General features: G+C 35.3%; 2 protein-coding genes across 3 annotated transcripts in view; one reads left to right on the plus strand and one right to left on the minus strand.

The window, feature by feature from the left end:
• Positions 1 to 10740, plus strand: LOC140171547 (fructose-1,6-bisphosphatase isozyme 2-like). Its single transcript, XM_072194818.1, has 6 exons — positions 1 to 299; positions 3224 to 3479; positions 4344 to 4484; positions 5189 to 5329; positions 6583 to 6702; positions 8122 to 10740. Exons 1-6 carry the CDS (start codon positions 133 to 135, stop codon positions 8311 to 8313), a joined length of 1017 nt encoding a protein of 338 aa, XP_072050919.1. The 5' UTR covers positions 1 to 132; the 3' UTR covers positions 8314 to 10740.
• An 82-nt stretch (positions 10741 to 10822) lies between these two features.
• Positions 10823 to 20614, minus strand: part of LOC140171544 (epithelial sodium channel subunit beta-like) — a 98322-nt gene continuing 88530 nt past the window's right edge. For both annotated transcript variants that reach the window (XM_072194815.1, XM_072194814.1), the window contains 8 exons: positions 19534 to 19635; positions 18079 to 18193; positions 17378 to 17432; positions 16554 to 16611; positions 16119 to 16195; positions 15348 to 15423; positions 14356 to 14585; positions 10823 to 12137 (listed from right to left, as the gene is read on the minus strand). In XM_072194815.1, coding sequence (XP_072050916.1) covers positions 11846 to 12137; positions 14356 to 14585; positions 15348 to 15423; positions 16119 to 16195; positions 16554 to 16611; positions 17378 to 17432; positions 18079 to 18193; positions 19534 to 19635 — 1005 coding nt within the window. In that variant the 3' untranslated portion in view covers positions 10823 to 11845. The remainder of the gene's footprint in view (positions 12138 to 14355; positions 14586 to 15347; positions 15424 to 16118; positions 16196 to 16553; positions 16612 to 17377; positions 17433 to 18078; positions 18194 to 19533; positions 19636 to 20614) is intronic.

Here is a 20614-nt window from a genome sequence, read left to right on the forward strand (position 1 = left end):
ATGTCAAAGGTCATCTGCTGTCTAGGCGAAAAGTGTGTGTACGTGTGGCGAAAGAGACAAAAGGAGTGTCATTTTATCGGCTTTTAGAGTCGTAAATTTTAGACTAGTAATTTGTCAAATCTTGAAAACAAGATGACAAGCACTCTCCAAACCGATTTCATAACCGTGACACGGTTCGTTCTGGAGGAACAGAGAAAATACCCGGCAGCTACGGGTGAGATGACTCAGTTGATCAACACTATATTGACTGCAGTCAAAGCGGTTTCAACTGCTGTCAGAAAGGCTGGCATTGCAAAACTGTAAGCGAAATAAATGTATATTGTATCTACACATAATATCATAAATATGTTAAATAATCATAATTGTTTTAATTGTTTAAAAAAGCTATTCTTACTTTAATATTAATTAGGCCAATGGAACTTGATTATTAGTTTCCGATTGGATGTTTGAAAAAAAGGACGAGGTCGCTATTTCATTATTCATTATTCGGTCTCTTTTCATTTATCCATTATGTCAACAAAATCAATGATTTTATGAACAGCTTTATCCAAATTTAGGTTCCCCACCAGTACCAAAGTATATATTGTTGATGAAAGTCGAAAGACCATCTCAAAACCGGTATTAATGCTTAGATCATCTTTACAGACATTTTGCAATCAGATTGAGAAAAGATTTGAATTTATTTTCATTAAAATGAAAAGAAATTTGCAATTTTCGTAATCACTAGAAACATCCTTAAATTTCCATTATTTACTACATCCTCTACCCCTACAACTAAGAAAAACTGCTGATTATGATCAGCAGGGGATGTCAGACATTTTGAGAGTTTCAATTTTGATTATTTCCATTTCAATTTTCAGATCATTGCCTAGACACAGACTTTAAGGTACATATTTCGAGGTGCATAACAAACACCAAATTTGTGTCATAACAAACACCAAATTGGCGTCGATGACCTGACATGCATGCATTCTTTTGTCGAGAGTTCACATGGTATTTCAATTTGTGCCGAGTGTCCTTGGCAGACTTGACTATGCTTCAGTGGTCATGAAAGGATTCAATAGATAACCTCTGCCCCACTAATCCCCAGCTATTGTCTGAAATTGCACCTCGGAAGATATATTATAACAACTCAGTCCCTCAAATGATAGTCATATAACGACCAAAAGATAAAAGACTGACTATCATTGAGGACTGAGTTCCGCAGTCTAATCATTGCCTTTTTTATGAAAATAATGAAAGTGTTGGTCAAATTGAAAAAGTGATGCGGGAGGTCAATAGGAAACTAACAATCGAGTTCCATTAGCCTTAGATACCGTATAATTTTAGTAAGCTTAAAAAAATGTCATCATTATGCCAGGCAAACCTTACTTAGTTAACACATTTGCTATAGCCAAAATATTAAATTCTCGATCATGAGAGCCAACTTGGGTACGCACAGTTGTTTGCACCCAGCGTACTACGCAATTACCGGCGCTTACGGTGCAAACACAGCTTTTGAGAATTGACCAATCACACGGTCGTTGCTAGGCAAGGTCAAGGTTCGGTCATGCAGGTCGCGCGATCGTGTTATTCTATGAAAAGTACGCTGACGCAGAAGGTACATCCTCTCATGATCGAGAAATTGTTATTTTGGCTATAGTCAGCGAAATTCGCCTAGACCGGGGACCAAACACAATACATATCATATACGGTACAATTACATAGAAATTTCAATTTTTTTCAAGAACAGGTCAGTGAAAGGAAACCTACATAAATATGTTTTCTATACTTCACTTGACCCAAATATATGATTTTTTATGGTGATGAGACACTCACACGTATGGAATTTTAGAGGGATTTTGATAGCAGTTCCATTAAAAAAAGCTGCTATCTTTTAAGATCTAGAAACACCCCCGTAATGCTGTTTTTGGAGAATTTTGCTAGCAGAATCTTTTTGATGAAAGTCGATCTTTGAAAAGATGTAACTTTGCCACGGAAAGTGCTATGATAAAAAGGTTTTCAGTTTTGGCTTTCTTTACTCAAGGGCTTTAATTTGATATAATGTTGCAGTTTGATGGCAAATTTAAATTCACCTGGCATAGGCCTACCTAATTATTTTGTCTGTGTAATATTTTGCAGTAACCATTTGACGAGCGTGTATTACCGTGATGTTGCAAAGTCAGAGCTAACAACGCGTACAGCGCAAATTTCATTCATAAATTTCCACTCGACAACAGCAGGTGGCCTTGGCAGCCAATCTGAGACAACTCGGACAAGTCAGTCAGTGTGTTTCAACGCAGTAAATATGTGATGTACGTTATAGTCACTTAAATACGCTCTCGTCAAAGGTTTACTGCAAATATTATAGTGCGCATGTGATGCTATAAGTTTAAAATGGTGTTCTATTATCTGTTGCAAGGTTCCTTTTATGCATTACCCATTGCGTATACGCACTCGATGTCAAGCGTGTGCATGGTAGGACCTTGTGGAAAATAATATGGGCGCTAGTTATTTAATAGCTGGCAGTATGCTTAATTTGTAAAACTTTAAAAGGAAATCTGCAAAATATTATAATCATGATTCTATAGTGCAGGATACCAGTCGTATTCATGTCATGATATCCTCAATTCACCAACTGGAGGCTACACTTGCTGGCAGAAAAGATGGGCACTTGTTTACATTTTGAGAGTACGTACAGCGTAATCATGGAAGTGGGGTTCTAATAAATTAGCCAATTACGTGTCAAAGCGTTGGTTGGAGCAGAGCAGCGATCATGAAAGGAACACAAAGCTCTGCGTGTACATGTCAATCATTAACAGGATTATCACGTCGATCAAAGCAAGAGAGTCAGAGTGACGTTTTTTTTCTGAAAGCCGTGCACGTTTTCTGCAGAAGAGGGAGGGTCCCAAATATACAAAAAGTTGGCGCCAATAAAATTGAGCCCCCCCTACATTTCGGCCAAAAAAATTTATGATGACCCCCACCACCGATACACCTTACCCCTATACAGGCTAAAATTTTATTGAAATCAGTCTTTTAGAATAAAATAAACACACTATCTGTGGTCATCTTGTGACTCCCTACATTTTGGTCATCAAAAATGTTATGACCCCCACCCTATTTTTTTTCCCAATAATTTAGGCCCCCCCCCCCAGTATATCTGGAACCCCTGTCCCCATCCGAAGAAAATACCAGCCCCCTTAATTTCTTTATCTTTTATTCATTTTATTACTTTTTACAGGTACGGTATTGCAGGAACAAGCAATGTATCAGGGGACGAGCAGAAGAAGCTGGACGTTCTGGCAAATGACTTGTTCATCAACATGTTAAAAGGTTCCTATACAACATGTATACTAATAACAGAGGAGAATGAGACGCACATCGAAGTGGAATTAGAAAAGGCTGGCAAATATATAGTGGCCTTTGACCCACTTGATGGCTCATCCAACATTGATTGCTTAGTGTCCATTGGTTCCATATTTGGAATATGGAAAAAGGTACAGAACACTGATTTCATTTTTTTTTTACGTGAAAATAAATACAATCAAACCTCTATTATCTGGCCATGATGAGACCAAGCATTGGTGGGATAAGTGAAAAATGAAGGTCTTCAATTCTGCATTGAATGTCCAAAGTGCTAATTTTGGGATGCAACAATTATTCACTTGATATGGGGTAATGTAATGTAACTGAAAGATGGTATTTAAGTGAGCTGCATGCAACATACATACATACATGTAGGTTATTAGATATCCTTCAGAGCATGTGAAATTAAGGTGTCAATTAAAAATATATATTGATGATATTAATACTAGTATGTGATTGGTGTTTTATTGTTGCTTGAAACAATTAAAATACTGTTAAAGGGAGTCTCGGAAGGAAAGAAAGAACACACCTGTTCTGTGTTCTTTTCACTGTCATGTGATCAAATTTAAGCTGAATATCACATGTTTAATGGTTAACTATAATATAAAGTTAATTTTTTATTACTTCCGTACGCGTGGTCTATGCTGTGTGCCTAGCAATAGAGCATACACAAGCTTAAACACAGTGATAAACATTCCCGCTGATTGGCTGATCAATGGTCTTGACAACAAGACGGTTTAACCATTGGTTCGTCGGCGTTAAAGGGGAGGAGACCTCATCATTTTTACGCGATCACCGATCACCAGCGTGTACCTGTCCTGAACCACGGAAGAAATAAAAAATAACTAGTAAATAAATAATTAAATTAAATAGTTTGTTCACAACCTTGCTCACAAAGCATTGTCAATCACTGTATTGATATTGCACATATTACAAATGTATATTTGATGTCAATGAAAATCTGAGACATTTTATATTTTTCCCACAATTTGCAGACTGAAGAGGGCATTCCAAAAGGGGACAAGATATTCCAGCCAGGACGCAACATGGTAGCAGCAGGGTATGCATTATATGGCAGTGCATGTATGGTGGTATTGTGCACAGGTCACACAGTCAATGGATTCATGCTGGATCCAGTAAGTAACATGGGAATATATAGATGATGTGACTTCTGACGTCAATGCCTGACAGTATGCGCACGCATCATCACAATTTCCATTGTTTTTTGCCTGGCAGTATGCGCGCGCATCATATTTTGTTCAGGGCTCGTGTTTTTAAAACTCCCGCCACATCACAATAAGACTATTTTAGTGGTTGCATGGGGTTCATTCAAGCATAAAGATGATACCAGTCCCTTGCCTTTGTTGATAAACATTGAGGTCACCTCATCTATATAAACCCTGTTTTTGATAAACAGTGGTAGCACTGTAAAAAGTCTGTAAAAAGTTGAATCCAGAATAAAATCTAAATATCATTATTGCTAGTGCGGGTACCCGCGCAAAGCGCGGATCGGATCACCTCTTGGACTTTATTATTGTTTACTGTCTCGGATCACCTCTAGCTGAGTAAACTTGAGCGGTTAGTAAATGAGGAGTTAAAGATAATGCGTAGACTGTGGTATATACGATAAATTCAACTTCATTGACTAATGTGTACCCATCCAAATATGATCTATCCATTTCAAGTGTGTTCCTATACATTTATATGGTACCCAAGGAAACTCTCTATTCTTTTTTGCAGAGCATGATATAAGAGAAATAGTTCCTTCGTTTTGTTTTTTGTCTTTATTCTTTTAATTAGATTAAAGTAACATATACTATATTTCTGTATTTAATTCCAGGCTATAGGAGAATTTATCTTGACACATAGAGATATTAGGATAAAACCTCGAGGAAAAAAGATCTTCAGCATCAATGAAGGATATGCAGCGTACTGGAGTGATGATGTCACAGAGTATGTGAAGAGCAAGAAATTTCCTCCAGTAAGTATTTTTATCCCCCTGGCTGGCTTTTGCCATAACAGGTGATATTGCAATAGTTTGGACTGTGTATGTATGTCATGTGTTTTACTGTGTATACATGACATATACCATATAATTATGTTCTATTTTGGTTGGGGTTAGTTTTTTCTGTAAAAAGTGTGCTGAGGCTTATGGATCAACTTCTAGGTGTTGTGCCTGTGCTTAGCGCACTATAAATCACAACACTTGCTTTCTATTTTCTCACACTTTTATCATATAGTGACAAAACTTTGTGTAAAATAAGTCTAGAGGTGAGTGGTCAGACTGATTGTAGTACTTGATGTTTTCTACCTCACATTCCTAAACATTCTTATTCCAAGTTTTGAGTTAAATATTGCTCAGCAGTTTGGATTCTAGTAAGCAACATTACAGTTGCCTATTGAAAAGTACATAAGTAGTGGTTCAAACTACCGTGTTTTTGTTCATACTACCCGTCTAAATTTTCAACAAGCTTTCACTTCATACAAAATTTACATGGGATAAAGTAGAAGGGCGAGGCTTTTAATCAGGTCACTCATCTTTAATATGTATCACACTAGTATTTGAAGGTCCTGTTAAGGTCAACAAAAGTCAAATGAATAAAGATGGTTGGATTTTCTCTGGAGTTTGACTTTCTTTAAACAATTCATCCTATTGTGATGAAACTTTGAGAGAGTAACTATCAATATGTTTCACAAAATTTGAAGGTAATTTCCAGATCACCAGGGGTCATTGGATGTGAAATAAATGAACATTGTTGGATTTTTTTGTCATCTGAGAACTGCCTTGTAAATGGCAATGATCAGCAATGAAATAAAATATTTACAAGGTCATTGCAAGTTTATCCAGGGTTAACTTACAAAGTGTCAGGAGATATTTGTTTGGAGGAGATTGTTTAAGTTCATTTAGCCATTGGTTAACATGGCCTTGATAGGGAAATTTGACCAAAAGGCAACAGTTTATCTGTATACGTGCATATCTTGTCTGCCTAAAGGTGCAACTGCAAATACAATGATCAAGCCCTCTTCACTGGTCAGGGCTTTCAGACAGGTAAAGAAAAATTGGATGTAAATTGTAATCACATAAAAGAGTGTGTGGTTTAACTTTGCTGACCAGCTCATTTCTCTTACCAGATAACAAACCCCATAATTGTTAAATTACTGTACATCATTTCAATCCATTGATTACTATGATATGTTTTTACAATTATTTTGTCCTGTATTTCTGTTCATTAGGATGGTCAATCACCATATAATGCTCGCTACATCGGTTCTATGGTTGCAGATGTACATCGTACTTTGGTGTATGGAGGTATCTTTTTATACCCAGCAAATAGCAAGAGCCCAAAGGGAAAGGTTAGTATATTCAAAATTCTGCATATATCGAGGGTTGAGAACCAGAAAGCCTTAAATCACATTGTGTTTCATTGTGAGTAAAGACTTTCTGATTCTCAACTCTCTATAATTATGTCTGATGAGAGCAAGTTTATTTTTAGTTTTGATCAAAGACTGGGAGAACTTCACCATGTTTATAATTTTAAAAGTTAGGCAGGCAAGGCAGGCAAGAATCACAATGGTTGAGGTTAGCCACACCCCTTAACTTGTCCTTTACACATTCTAAGTGCAAGTTATTATTAGGGTCAAGCGATTTTTGTGGCGAGAAATCGGGCGACGCACCGCAAAATTTTCTTTTCTCCACACGAAATTCATGTTTTTCCGCGCAATTCACTATGAAATGTGAACAATAATGGTCTTTTGTTTGTCTGTATTGAAATATCAGCCTTGTTTGAAAAGTTCCACGCAATCTCCGTGCAATTGGCTGCGCATTTCCGCTCAATTTGCTATATTTCCTGCGTAATTTGCTTTTTTTTTTTGCGCAAATCAATTGTCCCTGGTCATTATATTGTGAGTTGTGTGTAGGACAATGGTGGCCATCATGGATATCCGGCTAAGGGAAACATACCGCAATTACGCCATACACATTTCAAATAATATTCCTTATCAACATAAATTAACTCAAAAATTGTGTGCATAAGTAATACTGTTCTCATGCCATGGTAGCATCTTGGATATGCAGTGTAGAATGCAGTGATATGTGTGTACATGTAGAAGGTGTTAGTATTTGGTGTGATCAAGCAAAATCAGTCTGAAGTTGGTCATATTCAATTTTCAGTTTGTTATAGAATAACGTAAAATCTCGTCTACAAGCATATAAGGTGTTTTGATGAAAGCTAAATTAATAATATGAAACAGCCGTAAATATGCCAATACAAAAGTACTTGTTTGTATATGCTTGTAGCGGTAATTTATTTGCCCTAACTCCACAATTTTATAATTTTGTCGATGGATGGCACCTGGATTAATTTAGCTTCCATCAAAAGCACATTTATAATATGATTGTAGACAAGGTTTTACGTAAAAAGCATTTGCAAAGCTGTGTTTTGTAGAAAACCCCTTTGAAATTGAACAACCTGTTCAAAAGATGAGTAAATAAAGAGTTTCTAAAACAGGAGGAAACAAAAATAAATATTTCCTTTATTTGGCTATATCTCAAAGTCAATATTTCAGACTTCCAACTGATTTTGCTTGATCACATCACATATATGTCCTCGGATATGTCCCAAGTCATGCTGGCTATTGTTAAAACGTGGGGCAAGAATAACAGTTGTAAGACCACATCAAATGCAATAATCCACTCCTACATTTTATTCTTACTCAACTCAACTCCTACATTTAGTTTTCAAAAGGTCATGTATGTATTCTTTTTTTTTTCAGTTGAGACTGATGTATGAATGTAACCCAATGGCATACATCATGGAGCACGCTGGAGGTCTAGCAACAACAGGCACTGAGAACATCCTGGATATCCAACCAACTTCTATTCATCAGAGGGTTCCCGTCGTCATGGGCTCCAAAGATGATGTAGAGGACTACTTGGAGTGTGTAAAAAAGTATGGGAAGAACTAGATGAAGATAACCACCCAAACTTTGTTTTGCTTTGTCTTCTTAGCTCTTTATTTTTTATACTTTAGAACTTTTATTTTGAATTTTAACAGACAGTTAGATGTAACCTTCTATATCCAAAGAAAGTGAATGAGAAAAAAATACATCTCTGAATATCAAGGTGTACAATTTCATCATTTGCTAGTGGGTGTTTAATAGTTTCCCTTATAGCATTCAGACTCATAAGATAAGAGCGAATTCCAGAAGCATTGTGCTGAGTCAAAAAAAGGTCTCATAGAGTTCTGTAGCAATATTGATAGTACATGTAGTTGTACGAAGAAAAAACATCTTTATATTTTGAGAACATTATCACAACTCACAAGTGAAGATAATCAAGGTTATGTGTAGTACTGTATAAGAAATAGTGTTGGGTAACATTAAGTGTTGGGTAATCATAAGTATAGTATCCGTCCAACAAGTTACTGAAATAGTAAATGTAGGGAAATCATTGTTTAGCCGTCCAAATTTAAATGAGCATATCTTTGTTACCAAGGTAACATATATGTGGCTTGAATAATTCAGCTTGTATACAATAGTTGTAGAAATATACTTTCAAGAAAGTTCAAAACTTTGTTAGGCAGTTAACCATTTTACAGGTGGTTAGTTTCAAATGATTCAAAGTACTTTGCAAAAGGGTAATATTTTTCCCATTTAACCATGTTTATTTTACTTGCATTGTTTGTAAATTTGTCCCATTTATTTTAAAATTATTATCAAGCAGCTGCAGTGCAAAGTATTTAAATGAAATGCACCTATATGAAGTTACAAAAGTGCTGTGAAATATGTTTGAAAAACTACAATGGTAATGTATGTGCAATTATTAAATAGTAACCTTGTTTAGCCTGTTATAAAATAACTTGATAAATACTGGTATTGTGACAAAATCCAAAAAATGTATGAAATATATACATGTAGAGCTAGCATTTAATGATCTATATATATTCTGAAAATTAGATCATGCATGAATGACAAGCCATCCCTCCCTGTAAAAAAATCTAGTGCTTTTTATTTAGGTGGTATTGTAATCTAATATTTGTTTGATAAACAAAGTCAGTTAATTTATTTATTATAGTTAAAATATGACATTTAGCTGAAGCTTGACAGAGTATGTTAAATTAAATAAATAATTTATACAAACTAAAAAAGAGTTGGTTAGACATTTTACTACACCAATACCATTACAGATATTGAAGCAAAATTTCCCAGTTTCTGCTACTGTAAAGTGGACATTTTCGAACTACATTAATTTTTGCATACTTCTAAGCCAGTGCAAAAGTTCAAAGGTGAAAATGTTTATTGTATGTTTAAGTTTATGTACGGAAAATTGCATATTAAAACACAATTTGGGTACCGGTATGGTTTAAAGTCTGATTATCAGGAGGAATTGTGTGCACACAATTTTCGACTTTTAAAGTATATGGAAGTTCAGAGATGCAAGTATGTGCAAATCTGGTATTGTGAAGATCTTTTCATTCTAGAATTATGGCATTCTTTAATGGTTATAAATGTCAGTTATGATGCAATGGTATATGCTTAATAAGAGTGCAAAGCAATAATTCAATATTTCTAACAACTCACATTATTGGACAGGGTATGCAAATACAAATTCAAATCATTGTAGATCATGTTTGTAAGAAGTTGTTGTAAAGATTGTATGTATAAATGCATTAAAGTTGGTCCTCAGTATCCTTGTAAAGATTCATGTATCCCTGGGATCCATATACTACTGTAGAACTATGCTGTGCCCCCCCCTTGGAAAAACAAGATTAACATAAATTCCCAGACATTATGCAACTTAGTGGATTTACTAATGTCAACCAGTGTAATACAATATATTCCACCTGCTTATCTTGTAGTATATGTTAAACTAGTAAAATCGATCTTTGAAAAAATAAAATATGTATCATACAACTAGAAAAGGAGGGCACTCACTGCACAATGAAATTTATGGTGAAGAAATTGTTATGTAATGTACAAGGACAAGATGTGTACTGTAATCTCAAGTATGGGCATCTTTTGATGTCATGAAGATGATACATGAGTCTTTACATTAATGTTTGTCTAATTATGCTTATTTTGACATCCTATTTTTCAAGATATATTGTCAATCAAGGATTTGTGGCACATTTCATTCTTGATCATTTTAATTGTACAGCGTACATCATTTTATTGGGGTATAATACATATCGTTATCCACAACTCATATATTTGTGACTGCTTTCAGAAGAGACCTGCCAAAGTGACATATTTATTCTGGTGATATCCTGTACTCGTCAGTGTATATAAACCAAAATGATACTTGATGCCCATTTATAAATCAAACAGTCTAACTGTGTGAAGTGCTGAGTATGGTACTGAAGATGAAATAAATAAAACAGCTGCTTAAATATATATCATAAGTATATTAAAACAAATGGTTGTACTTATTTAATTGAATAACTTGTTTGAAATAATAAGACTAGACTCATTCCGCAAGATCTTTGCTTTTATTTCAGACAAATAGAAAGTATGAGGTTACAACAGTAATATTTATATCTAGAGTTAACTAAAACCAGTTTTGTTAAGAGCCAATCTAATGCTATGACGTACGTATTATGTTTTTCTAGCAGGTCATATGCATGAAAATACAGATATATTCGGCATCCACCTTTCTTAATTTTGAAAGTTGCACTTAATAGCTCCTATTCAAGCCAAATGCGTTGTACTGTGACCAATAAATGTGTGTGGGGGTGTGTGTACACGACGAACGCATTTGGCTTGAATAGGAGCTAAGTGCAACTTTCAAAATCCGACTTGAAGCCACTCAAGCGCCCATAATTCGACCAAATGAACAAAAGCAACAAAAGAGGTATCAAAATCAGGGATTCAAATTCGAGGAGAACCCGAGAACAGGTTCTCGCTGTATTACAACTAGGAGAACCAAAATTGGTTCTCGTAAGCTTCCAAGTCGAATGTTATGGTATAGTTTACCTTTGCGAAGAACCTAAACAGGTTCCCGCAATTGATTGTGAATTTGAACCCCTGAAAATGCGCAGGAGAAAGCTGCGCTTTATATACATTAAAGTGTTTGCTATATATTTCAGTTCCCGATATATCTGACCATCTATAATCGTTTCGATACTGTCTGGGTTGAGTTCAGTACATATCATGTATCAAGCGACTGCAGCTGTCAAATCTAAATTTTTTCTTCACGCCTTTGGGGATGATATGGCTAAAATGGTGTCTTAAATGTTTTCAGACCCGTCACTCAAAAAAAAAATTACCATGTGTTGACATTTGTTTTTGGTCAAAATTAAGAACCAGAAGTTGTCAGCCAGTAGTCAAAGATATTTTTAACAGGATATTACAGCACCAAAAAAGATATTTCGAATTAATTATATATTACTTATTTATGAATTGCCCCATATGGAGATTATTTTGAACAGACAAGAATTTCCTTAAAAACATCAAAGCAAATGTCAATGATGTTTGATAACCCAAACACTTAATCCCCTTTTTAATACATGGAACTATCCATGTAGGCTGGATTATACACCACTTTTGTTGCATCAAAACTATCAGGATGATTCTGGTAATACAAGTCATCTGCTGAGTAATATCTTGATTGTGGGTTCGGTACACCAGACTGAGATGATGCCTCAGATCTTCTGGATCTTCTGGACCCCCTTCTTGATCTCCTTGAAGGTTTGATTGGGTGAACTTGTGAATCTCGACGCAGTTGTAGTTCTGGGAGGAATCGTTGTTGATGTTGAGGATGATTTTGGATATCATAGATTGGTAGCTGACTTCTGCAAAAAAGGAAGAAGAACGGATTGGTGAATCTTATTGTTTAATGTTTTAGTAACTCTTAGGTTGGATATGTTCGTGCCTGCCATTTAAATTTCTTGCAATGTTATTAGTGTCATTATATTCATAAAATTGGTGCTTCGTACTTTAATGGCTCGATTGAAATTGCATGCATTAGACCTAATTCGTTAAGTCTTACTTTGTTGGCGGCCACAAGTCGAAAAATGCTGTCAGTGCTTTCATTATCTATCACTATCCACTGTAGTTAAATATTTCAGTATGTCTGTACTGTTGTTTCTTTGAAGAACACAATACTAATTTAGAACATTTAGAGCGTCTACTTCAACAGAGAGTAAGTAGGTAACGAGTATACAAGATAGCCAACTAAGCCAAGCTTCTGTAAGCAAGAGAGATGGGGGAGATTTTGATGGGCGGGTGGGGGAAGATTGAGAAGCGACGAAGTGGACGTTAACAAGTCTTTAACAAAGAAGGATGGATACAAATTTGTAAAGGTTTCTCACTTTAAACACCTGGGTTTTTTTAAAGATACCTAACAAACAAATAAATGTTTTTAAAACGTTATAAATGTGTTATGGGTTTGCTGTCGTATTATATAAAAAGGTCATTAAAATGTTTTATATGCAAACCCAAAAAAACTAAAAAACAAAAAAATGTCAAAATATTATTGTAAAATATACCTGACAAACATTTTGTGCACAATATTTTCTCAACACCTAACTTTAACATTGTGTTAGAATGTATTGCAGCAAGTATTCAAAACTGGTTTTTTTTAAATTGTTATTACAACGTTTTTTACGCTTTTTATAACCCAACAATTAAACGAAAGAAGTTTATGGAGAAAGTGTTCTATTTGCGCGGATAATCAGCCGGTTAGTTCGTATGGTCATTAGTCGAAAAGGGTGGTTAAAGGCATTTTAGGTTAGGGTTATAGGGGTAAGGTTCGGGCTAGGGTTAGTGGCCGTGGGTTAGTGTTACGGATTAGGGTTACGGCTAGAGTCAGAATTATGTATACGGTTATAGAGTTAGGATTAGGGCTTAGGTTATAGGTTAGGGTTATGGTATTAGTTTATTGCAAGGGTAAGGATTAGGGTTTATAACTAAGTTATTGGGATTTCGGACCAATAACCCTTCGACCTGTAACCAAGCTGTAAATATCAGACACGATTTAAAGTTCATTAAACATTGTGAAGTGGTCGTAATCGAGAGTAAGATTTAATCGGCCACACTCAAACGTTCAAAAGGCATTGCCTTCCATAGAAGATTCGAATATCAATGCTGGGTACAGGCTGTGTCAAAATGATTGGTACCTATCAGTTTTCATTGATAATGGACGAGTCTGACACATCAAAATTCCACACAGAATCAAAATAATTTGTAGATTAATTGTATAACAAGTCAGTGGCGTAGCTAGGGGTTGTGGCGCCCATGGCTACATAATGGTACCCCCCCCCCCCATTTTTGAAACATCTGCGCGCGAAAATCTGCACAAATATGGCCTACCACTAATTAAGTTTAGCTATAATGAAGTTGAATATCGGTCGTAATTGATCTTTCAAATGATTCTGTGCTTAAATGCGCGCGAAAATTTGGACTTTCATCGCTTGGAGGGTAGCAGAATCAATGCTGAATTGGTAAATTCGGAGCCCCCCCCAAGGGTGGCACCCAGGGCACGTGCCCCCACCTCCCCCCGTCGCTACGCCACTGTAATAAGTCATAAACTCATACATTCTGGACATTCCAGGAGTATCCAATGTTGCATTTGGAAGAAGCAGGCTTTTCAATAAACATCTAAATATTATTGTCAGGTACCAATCATTTTGATACAGCTTGTAATATAAACAGGGAGGTATTGGCTTAAATTAATAATTTACACACAAAGTTCACACACTGAGTAATAAATAATGCACCCAGTTATGCCTGGTCGATGTTGTTAGATCCGGTACCGGTATTAGTAATAGCTGCCTCTATAGACCAATTGAAATGCAGCATGCCCACATTTTTATTGTAAGTATTTCGCATTGTACATGTATAAAAGCTTTCTACAAAGTGCACAGTATCTGTCCAACATTGTTTCAAAATTAAATTGGTTATAATTCAAAGCACGTTTTTCACGAACAACAGGTGGACAAATCGATTGGACTAAGAAAGTATTTATATTGTAAATATATTGAATTTGTTTTAAGAAACATCTTCTAGTACTTTTGTCCAGTCACAGGTGATTCCAGGTACGCTTTCCCCGAACTATCCACCAGCTCCACATCAGAGGTATCCTTCTTTTCGGATGTTGATTTCTCACCAGCAGATTTCGCTTTAACAAAACATAATATTATCACATCGTAGAGTAATTCAAAAAGTTCCACTACAGTGAGAACGGATATTCCGATCCATAATCCAACGTTGCCGCCAATATCACTTAGTAAATCATATTCCTGCAAAAAAGGGAAATCAATGGAACACGTATAAAATATTGTACATGTATATTTTATCTGTGGTGAGTTGTAACCCAACCTGATCTTTAACGTTATAACAGTACATCACTATGTGTATATTATACTTGAAACGAATGTCCTTCTGGTCCTGGTCACATTAGCTGAACAGTGTATGATACTTTTGTATCTGTTATGAAAATGGGTAATTTATTGGTCGAAGGGTTGTTAGTCCGAAAGCCCAATAACTTAGTTATAAACCCTTATTCGTATCCTAACCCTAACCCTAAACTTCACCCTAACCCTAACCTACAACCTAATCCTAGCCCTAAACATAATCTTGACACTAATCCTAACTCTGACTCTGAACAGGCCCAATCCCTAGCGTGTCCTTAACACTAACCATAACCCTAATGTTGACCCTAACCCTTACCTTATCCCAAACCTTATCCCATGCTTATGCTGATTTCATGATGCCATACCGCTTGCCGCTGAATGGCGTGACGCACGCGCGTTGCAGACACTGCCCGACAGAATCAAGGCTTGTTATTGGTTGATACGTCGTGCTGCTTGCCGCAGCGGCAGGAAAGCCTGACAGGGACATTAAACCATAACTTTAAACCTTTTGGACTAATGACTTATTATGATACTTCGGATTAATGGGCTGTTACCATAAAATATGTTGTCAATTAAAGATATTAGAAGAAAAAAATTGTATTACTTCAATTTGGTGCTTGCAGTGAAAATATAATATAAATATCTTACTCCATATGTCGCTGTGTGATAGATATAGTCGTAGGTCAGCTCATCGTAGTAGACATTTAATTTTACCACATTTTTCCTGAGAATATCAGACAAAATAATAGTAAAGAATCATATCAGAGCATATTTTTTCAGGAACATCATAAATTTAGATTTTCGTAGCTAAGATTTTTTTCACATTGCTGTATGTTTCACTTTTGCCATTAGGCGGAGGCGCCGTATTTAATGTTAGTTGTTTTAATTTAATTATTTTCCACCAGGCTTACCTGGGTGAAATAAAAAAGAAAGTAATTAAATATCCAAAGCAGTAACGCTAAATACGGCGCCTCCGCCTAATGCATTTCTAGCTCATAATAAATTTGTCGCCATATGAAGGTACGATGAAGGAGCGGTCATTATTTACGCCCGGGGATTCTGTAATCTATAGGGGGAATGCTAATAAAGGGGGGGGGAATGCGGATTTTTTGCCGGATTGTTTTATGGAAGTCATGAAGGGGATATATTTTTAATTTCTCCGTTCCCCTGGCGTAAGTAATGACCACTCCCTAATAGGCAAATTATGAAAATATTTTGTATTTTAAATTCTCGAGACAGAAATACCTATGTGACATTAGGTCTCAGTCATGCCATTTCTAACGACAAGATATCGTGTTTAGATCCCGATTTATCGTAATATGATTTTATCTTCTATATACTAAAATAATGTAGGCCTAACACAATTTCCTGAATTATAACCTCAATCACAATCAAAGCCTACCAAATAAACATACTCACTCAACAAAGCTTGTATCATTTTCAACATTCCGTTTCAAATTATCAGATATATCTTTGATGCCATCTTGAACAGTGGGCTGGACAAAAAAAACACACATACACACATAAGAGTACGTTTATATAGGCCTATATGCGATTTGGACATTCATTCTATTACAACACATCGTAACATTCATCAATGCGATGTAATATATAACTCATTTGATCTTAAGCTAGATTTCTCTTGTCTTGGATGGGAGGGGGCTTTCACCGAGCTTTTATAGATATCTGGTCCCGTTAGGGGTGTTTTTATACAAATCTGGTCCCGCTATGAGTATATTTTTATTGAAAACTAGTCCCAGTAGGTAACTCTGAGGTCGCTCGTGATATTTTGAGAACATATCTTAAAACCGTTTTATAGGTAGCAATCAGAACATTAATCAATCTATCACTTACTTTATGTTTATCGTTTGGCCAAAGCGAATAGCTGACGACGTGGGTAAAAATATCTTCTCTGAAAGATATGAAAGTTAATAAATTACTATCACTTCTTACTTTAAAGAGGTAACCTCCAGAGTAGTTCTTCTGGGGTGAAGAACCAAACCTGCCCGGTTATCAAATTAATCTGTGACAAGGTTATCTTTGAATTTGACAGGTACTAAGTTAATGTTATTGCATCAATTGAGAGTCGCCAGTGCACGGACGGACAAGTCGCCTTTTTACGCGTGTGTATACGCCCCACGGTTACGTCATTTTTAAGAAAAGAGAACACTCATGGTGCTATTTATCAAATCGTGTTTTCATCTTTACAAGGGGTAGACACTGGTATAATGGCATTAAAACATCAGAAAAAGAGTAACAATAACAACGAAATAAAAAAACAACTTTTTATCATGAAAATGTTAATGGCATTAAAACATCAGAAAAAGAGTAACAATAACAACGAAATAAAAAAAAAACTTTTTATCATAAAAATGTTAATGGCATTAAAACATCAGAAAAAGAGTAACAATAACAACGAAATAAAAAAACAACTTTTTATCATAAAAATGTTAATGGCATTAAAACATCAGAAAAAGAGTAACAATAACAACGAAATAAAAAAACAACTTTTTATCATGAAATGTTAGGAATAACTATTTGGTTAAATTAAATTTGAAATATATGTAAATAGCGCCCTTAATTAACACACAAATAAACAGTTTATTAATAGGGCTAAGGGTGTACAATTTTTGCGGGCCACTAGCCAGTCGGGCAGGTAACGCATGAAAGTTACTTACATGCAAGCAAATGTACAAGGGCATGGTGGCATCTGCATCTCCCGTAGACATTTAACTGTGAATACACAAATCAAAGAAATTAATACTTGATCGTGTCCAGATTTTTTGGGAAATCAAAATGTCATTATTATTATTATAAAATACATTTTCGGACACTGTTGGTCTATATTACTCGCAGGAAGCAATAATATGTGTATTAATGGTAAACCTTCTGGAGTGTAAATAGGCAAAAAACATTATTATTTCTTCTTCAAAAATTACCATAAGAAAGACGTTTTATAATCTCAATAAACACAGAACAAAAGACCTATTTTTGGCTGAATGGTGAAAGGGAACGTCTCGCCCTAAATTTGTCCATGGGGACGTCTCCCTAAAAATACTGCTTTTTTTTTTTAATGCTCATCTACCTAGAAGAAATCGATCAGAACTACCCTGCGCATCGTCCTTTTTAGCCAAATCAACGTCATGTATAATGCGTGCTTCGCAACGTTTAATTACACAAATTCTCGCCATTTTGGGCGATATTTAGTTTAGTATTGAAACATTTTTGTTCGGAGTCGCTTCGCGAATGACCCAGTAAATCCGCCCCAAAATCTGCTTGTCCACACCACCCCTAAATTAATTTTAATGCTGGATCGTTCTTTTGGATATCGCTGGAAACTAGCCGGGTAACCATGGTAACATGTTATGCTTATCCATACCATTTTCAGGATTCGTAGAGTTACATGCATTCGTTGAATTGTCATATCGATATCTCACGTCAGCACAGCCGCATTTTCTAAGGACCTCGTTATAGTAGCAATCTTTTTCACACATCTGTTGGAAACATGGAAAAAAGCTTTTCGAAATAAATGGCTGTTCCATCATGTCCATCATAAATTACTTTCACATATATTCTTACCATTATCAAGCATACAAACTGTCAACAGTTATATCATGCGTGTTGTTCATTTAGATATGATAATCTTTATGTTGCTTAAAAACGAACGCAAAGACAATTACACCAATTTGTTTATTTACAAAAGACAATCCTAGATAATATTCAAATTATCAAATAGTATTACCCTGCTTTTCCAAAATACTGGATAGGTTAAGGGGTGGGGTATGAACGTTTGGACAGTATTTATTGTGGGACATTAGAGCACATCAGACATATCGAATTGCATTCTGAATACGAAGAATGTCCTTCTGATATCAAATAATTTTGATTTTTGAAATTCGCAATGTAATACATTTTATGGCAAATCATTAAAATTGATATTTTTGATATTTAACAGTACTTGAAGTAAACTTTATAAATCTGATGATTTATACTTAAAGTGTATGTAGGTGGGATGAAAAGCCGACGATCAATTGAAAATTTTGACCTTTCGTATTGAAGATATGGATTTTTTCCCCAAACACCAACAAAAATTAGGTCTTTTTGGGAAAAAAATCCATATCTTCAATATAAAAGGTTAAAATTTTCAATTGATCGTAGGCTTTTCCTCCCAGCTACATACACTTTAAGAATATATCATTAGATTTATAAAATTTATTTCGAGGACTGTTATATATCAAAAATTTGAAAATATCAAATTTTAATAATTTGTCATAAAATTTGTATTATATCGTGAATTTCACAAAATGAAAATTATTTGATATTAGTAAGACATGCTTCGTATTCAGAATGCAATTCGATACGTCTGAGGTGCTCTCATGTCCCACAAAAAATACTGTCGAACGCCATAAACGCTCATTCTAGATCCCTTAAATCATTATACCCACAAGTACAATTAATAGTTTGGAATTAGATCTAACCACTCTTTAAGCAATGTAGATTATTTCATCAACAAATACAATATAATAATATAGTAGGTAGTTTGGATTTAGATCGAACCACACTACTTACATGACAATGTTAGACTTAATAGATACAATAAGCAACCCTGTAGAGAACAATGACGCTATAATTGAACAATTTCCAGACTTATCAAAAGCATTTGATGTTGATCGCAATACACATAGTAGAAATATACTGTCTCAGAAAATTGTCTTTCACCAAGTTAAATGGTTTCATTAAACATTTTGTTGTTGTTGGCATATAGTTGATGCCGGAGTTGATGTTGTTATATATTTGTTTGTTTGTTTGTTTGTTTGTTGTAGGGTATACTTACCAATTTTGAATACTCAACATATGGAAAATGATCCATGAATATTGTCTTCTCACCGTCTTCCGTACAATTGGTGTAAGGATCAACCTTTCGTTTGATTAATTTCTGCAATATATAAAAAACAACACTAGACATGAATGATTTTTTTATCTTACTTTTTTAACACATTTCGTAGTCACGGAATCGATCATGCATGTTATAAACACAGCCAAATTAAAAAGTCTCCAGTAGCTCCCTCCCCATTTACTCAGAGTCTGATGAGTTTATGGCAAAATCATTTTTATAACAATTTTCTATACACTTTCCTTCGAAGGTTGATACCAAATTTGATATCAAAAGTTTAATCATCGTGAACAGAGGAACCTTTGTTTGGAAATTCGTGCAATTTTAAAAATGACATAGGGAATTGAGTGCCAAGAATTACGTCGCCTGAATAGGCCGGCAGGTTACCCATGCATGTCAAAATGCAAATCAAATACCCCGCTCTTTCAATTGTGCACAGGCAAGTGTACAATGATTCCTGTACGGGTTGCTTCAGGCCACATAATAAGCTGATACAATGCATTGACTTTTGCGTGGTCAATTCGTAATTTGTCATTTTTGAAATTGCACGAATTTCCAAACAACGGCTCCTATGCTCACAATGATTAAACTTTTGATATCAAATTTGGTATCAACCTTCGAAGGAGAGTGTATAGAAAATTACAGGGTGTCCCAAAGGTCTCGATACCATTTTAAACGTTCATAACTCATAACTCCAGCACGCGATAACAAAAGTGAAGGTATCGTTGAAAAGAGAAAACTCTGGCAATTTTTTGACACCAAATTTGACATGTAAACCCACTAACATAATAAATAATCTACGGTGAAACAGCTGGGCATATTACACAAAAACCATACAATAAGTTTACAGCTCATCTCCGGATCCCAACTATCCATTACCTCCTCTCAACTTCAAGACCAATGTCTCTCCATTCAATTCAATTACAAATATCAAACAGTTCTCGTATTATAGAATTAGACTATCAAGATGATATACAACACCAGGAATTGTGTACTAATGCTTTGATTTTATTCAGAAATC

Source organism: Amphiura filiformis, chromosome 15 (assembly GCF_039555335.1).
Source record: "Amphiura filiformis chromosome 15, Afil_fr2py, whole genome shotgun sequence".
In the NCBI taxonomy this organism is placed as follows: Eukaryota; Metazoa; Echinodermata; class Ophiuroidea; order Amphilepidida; family Amphiuridae; genus Amphiura; species Amphiura filiformis.

Bases quoted from the DNA above. Each gene is read 5' to 3' on its own strand.
- LOC140171547 (XM_072194818.1), top strand. From the start codon at position 133: ATGACAAGCACTCTCCAAACCGATTTCATAACCGTGACACGGTTCGTT. The intron at 4,485-5,188 runs GTAAGTAACATG...ATTTAATTCCAG, and splicing joins ATGGATTCATGCTGGATCCA to GCTATAGGAGAATTTATCTT. The intron at 5,330-6,582 runs GTAAGTATTTTT...TCTGTTCATTAG, and splicing joins AGAGCAAGAAATTTCCTCCA to GATGGTCAATCACCATATAA.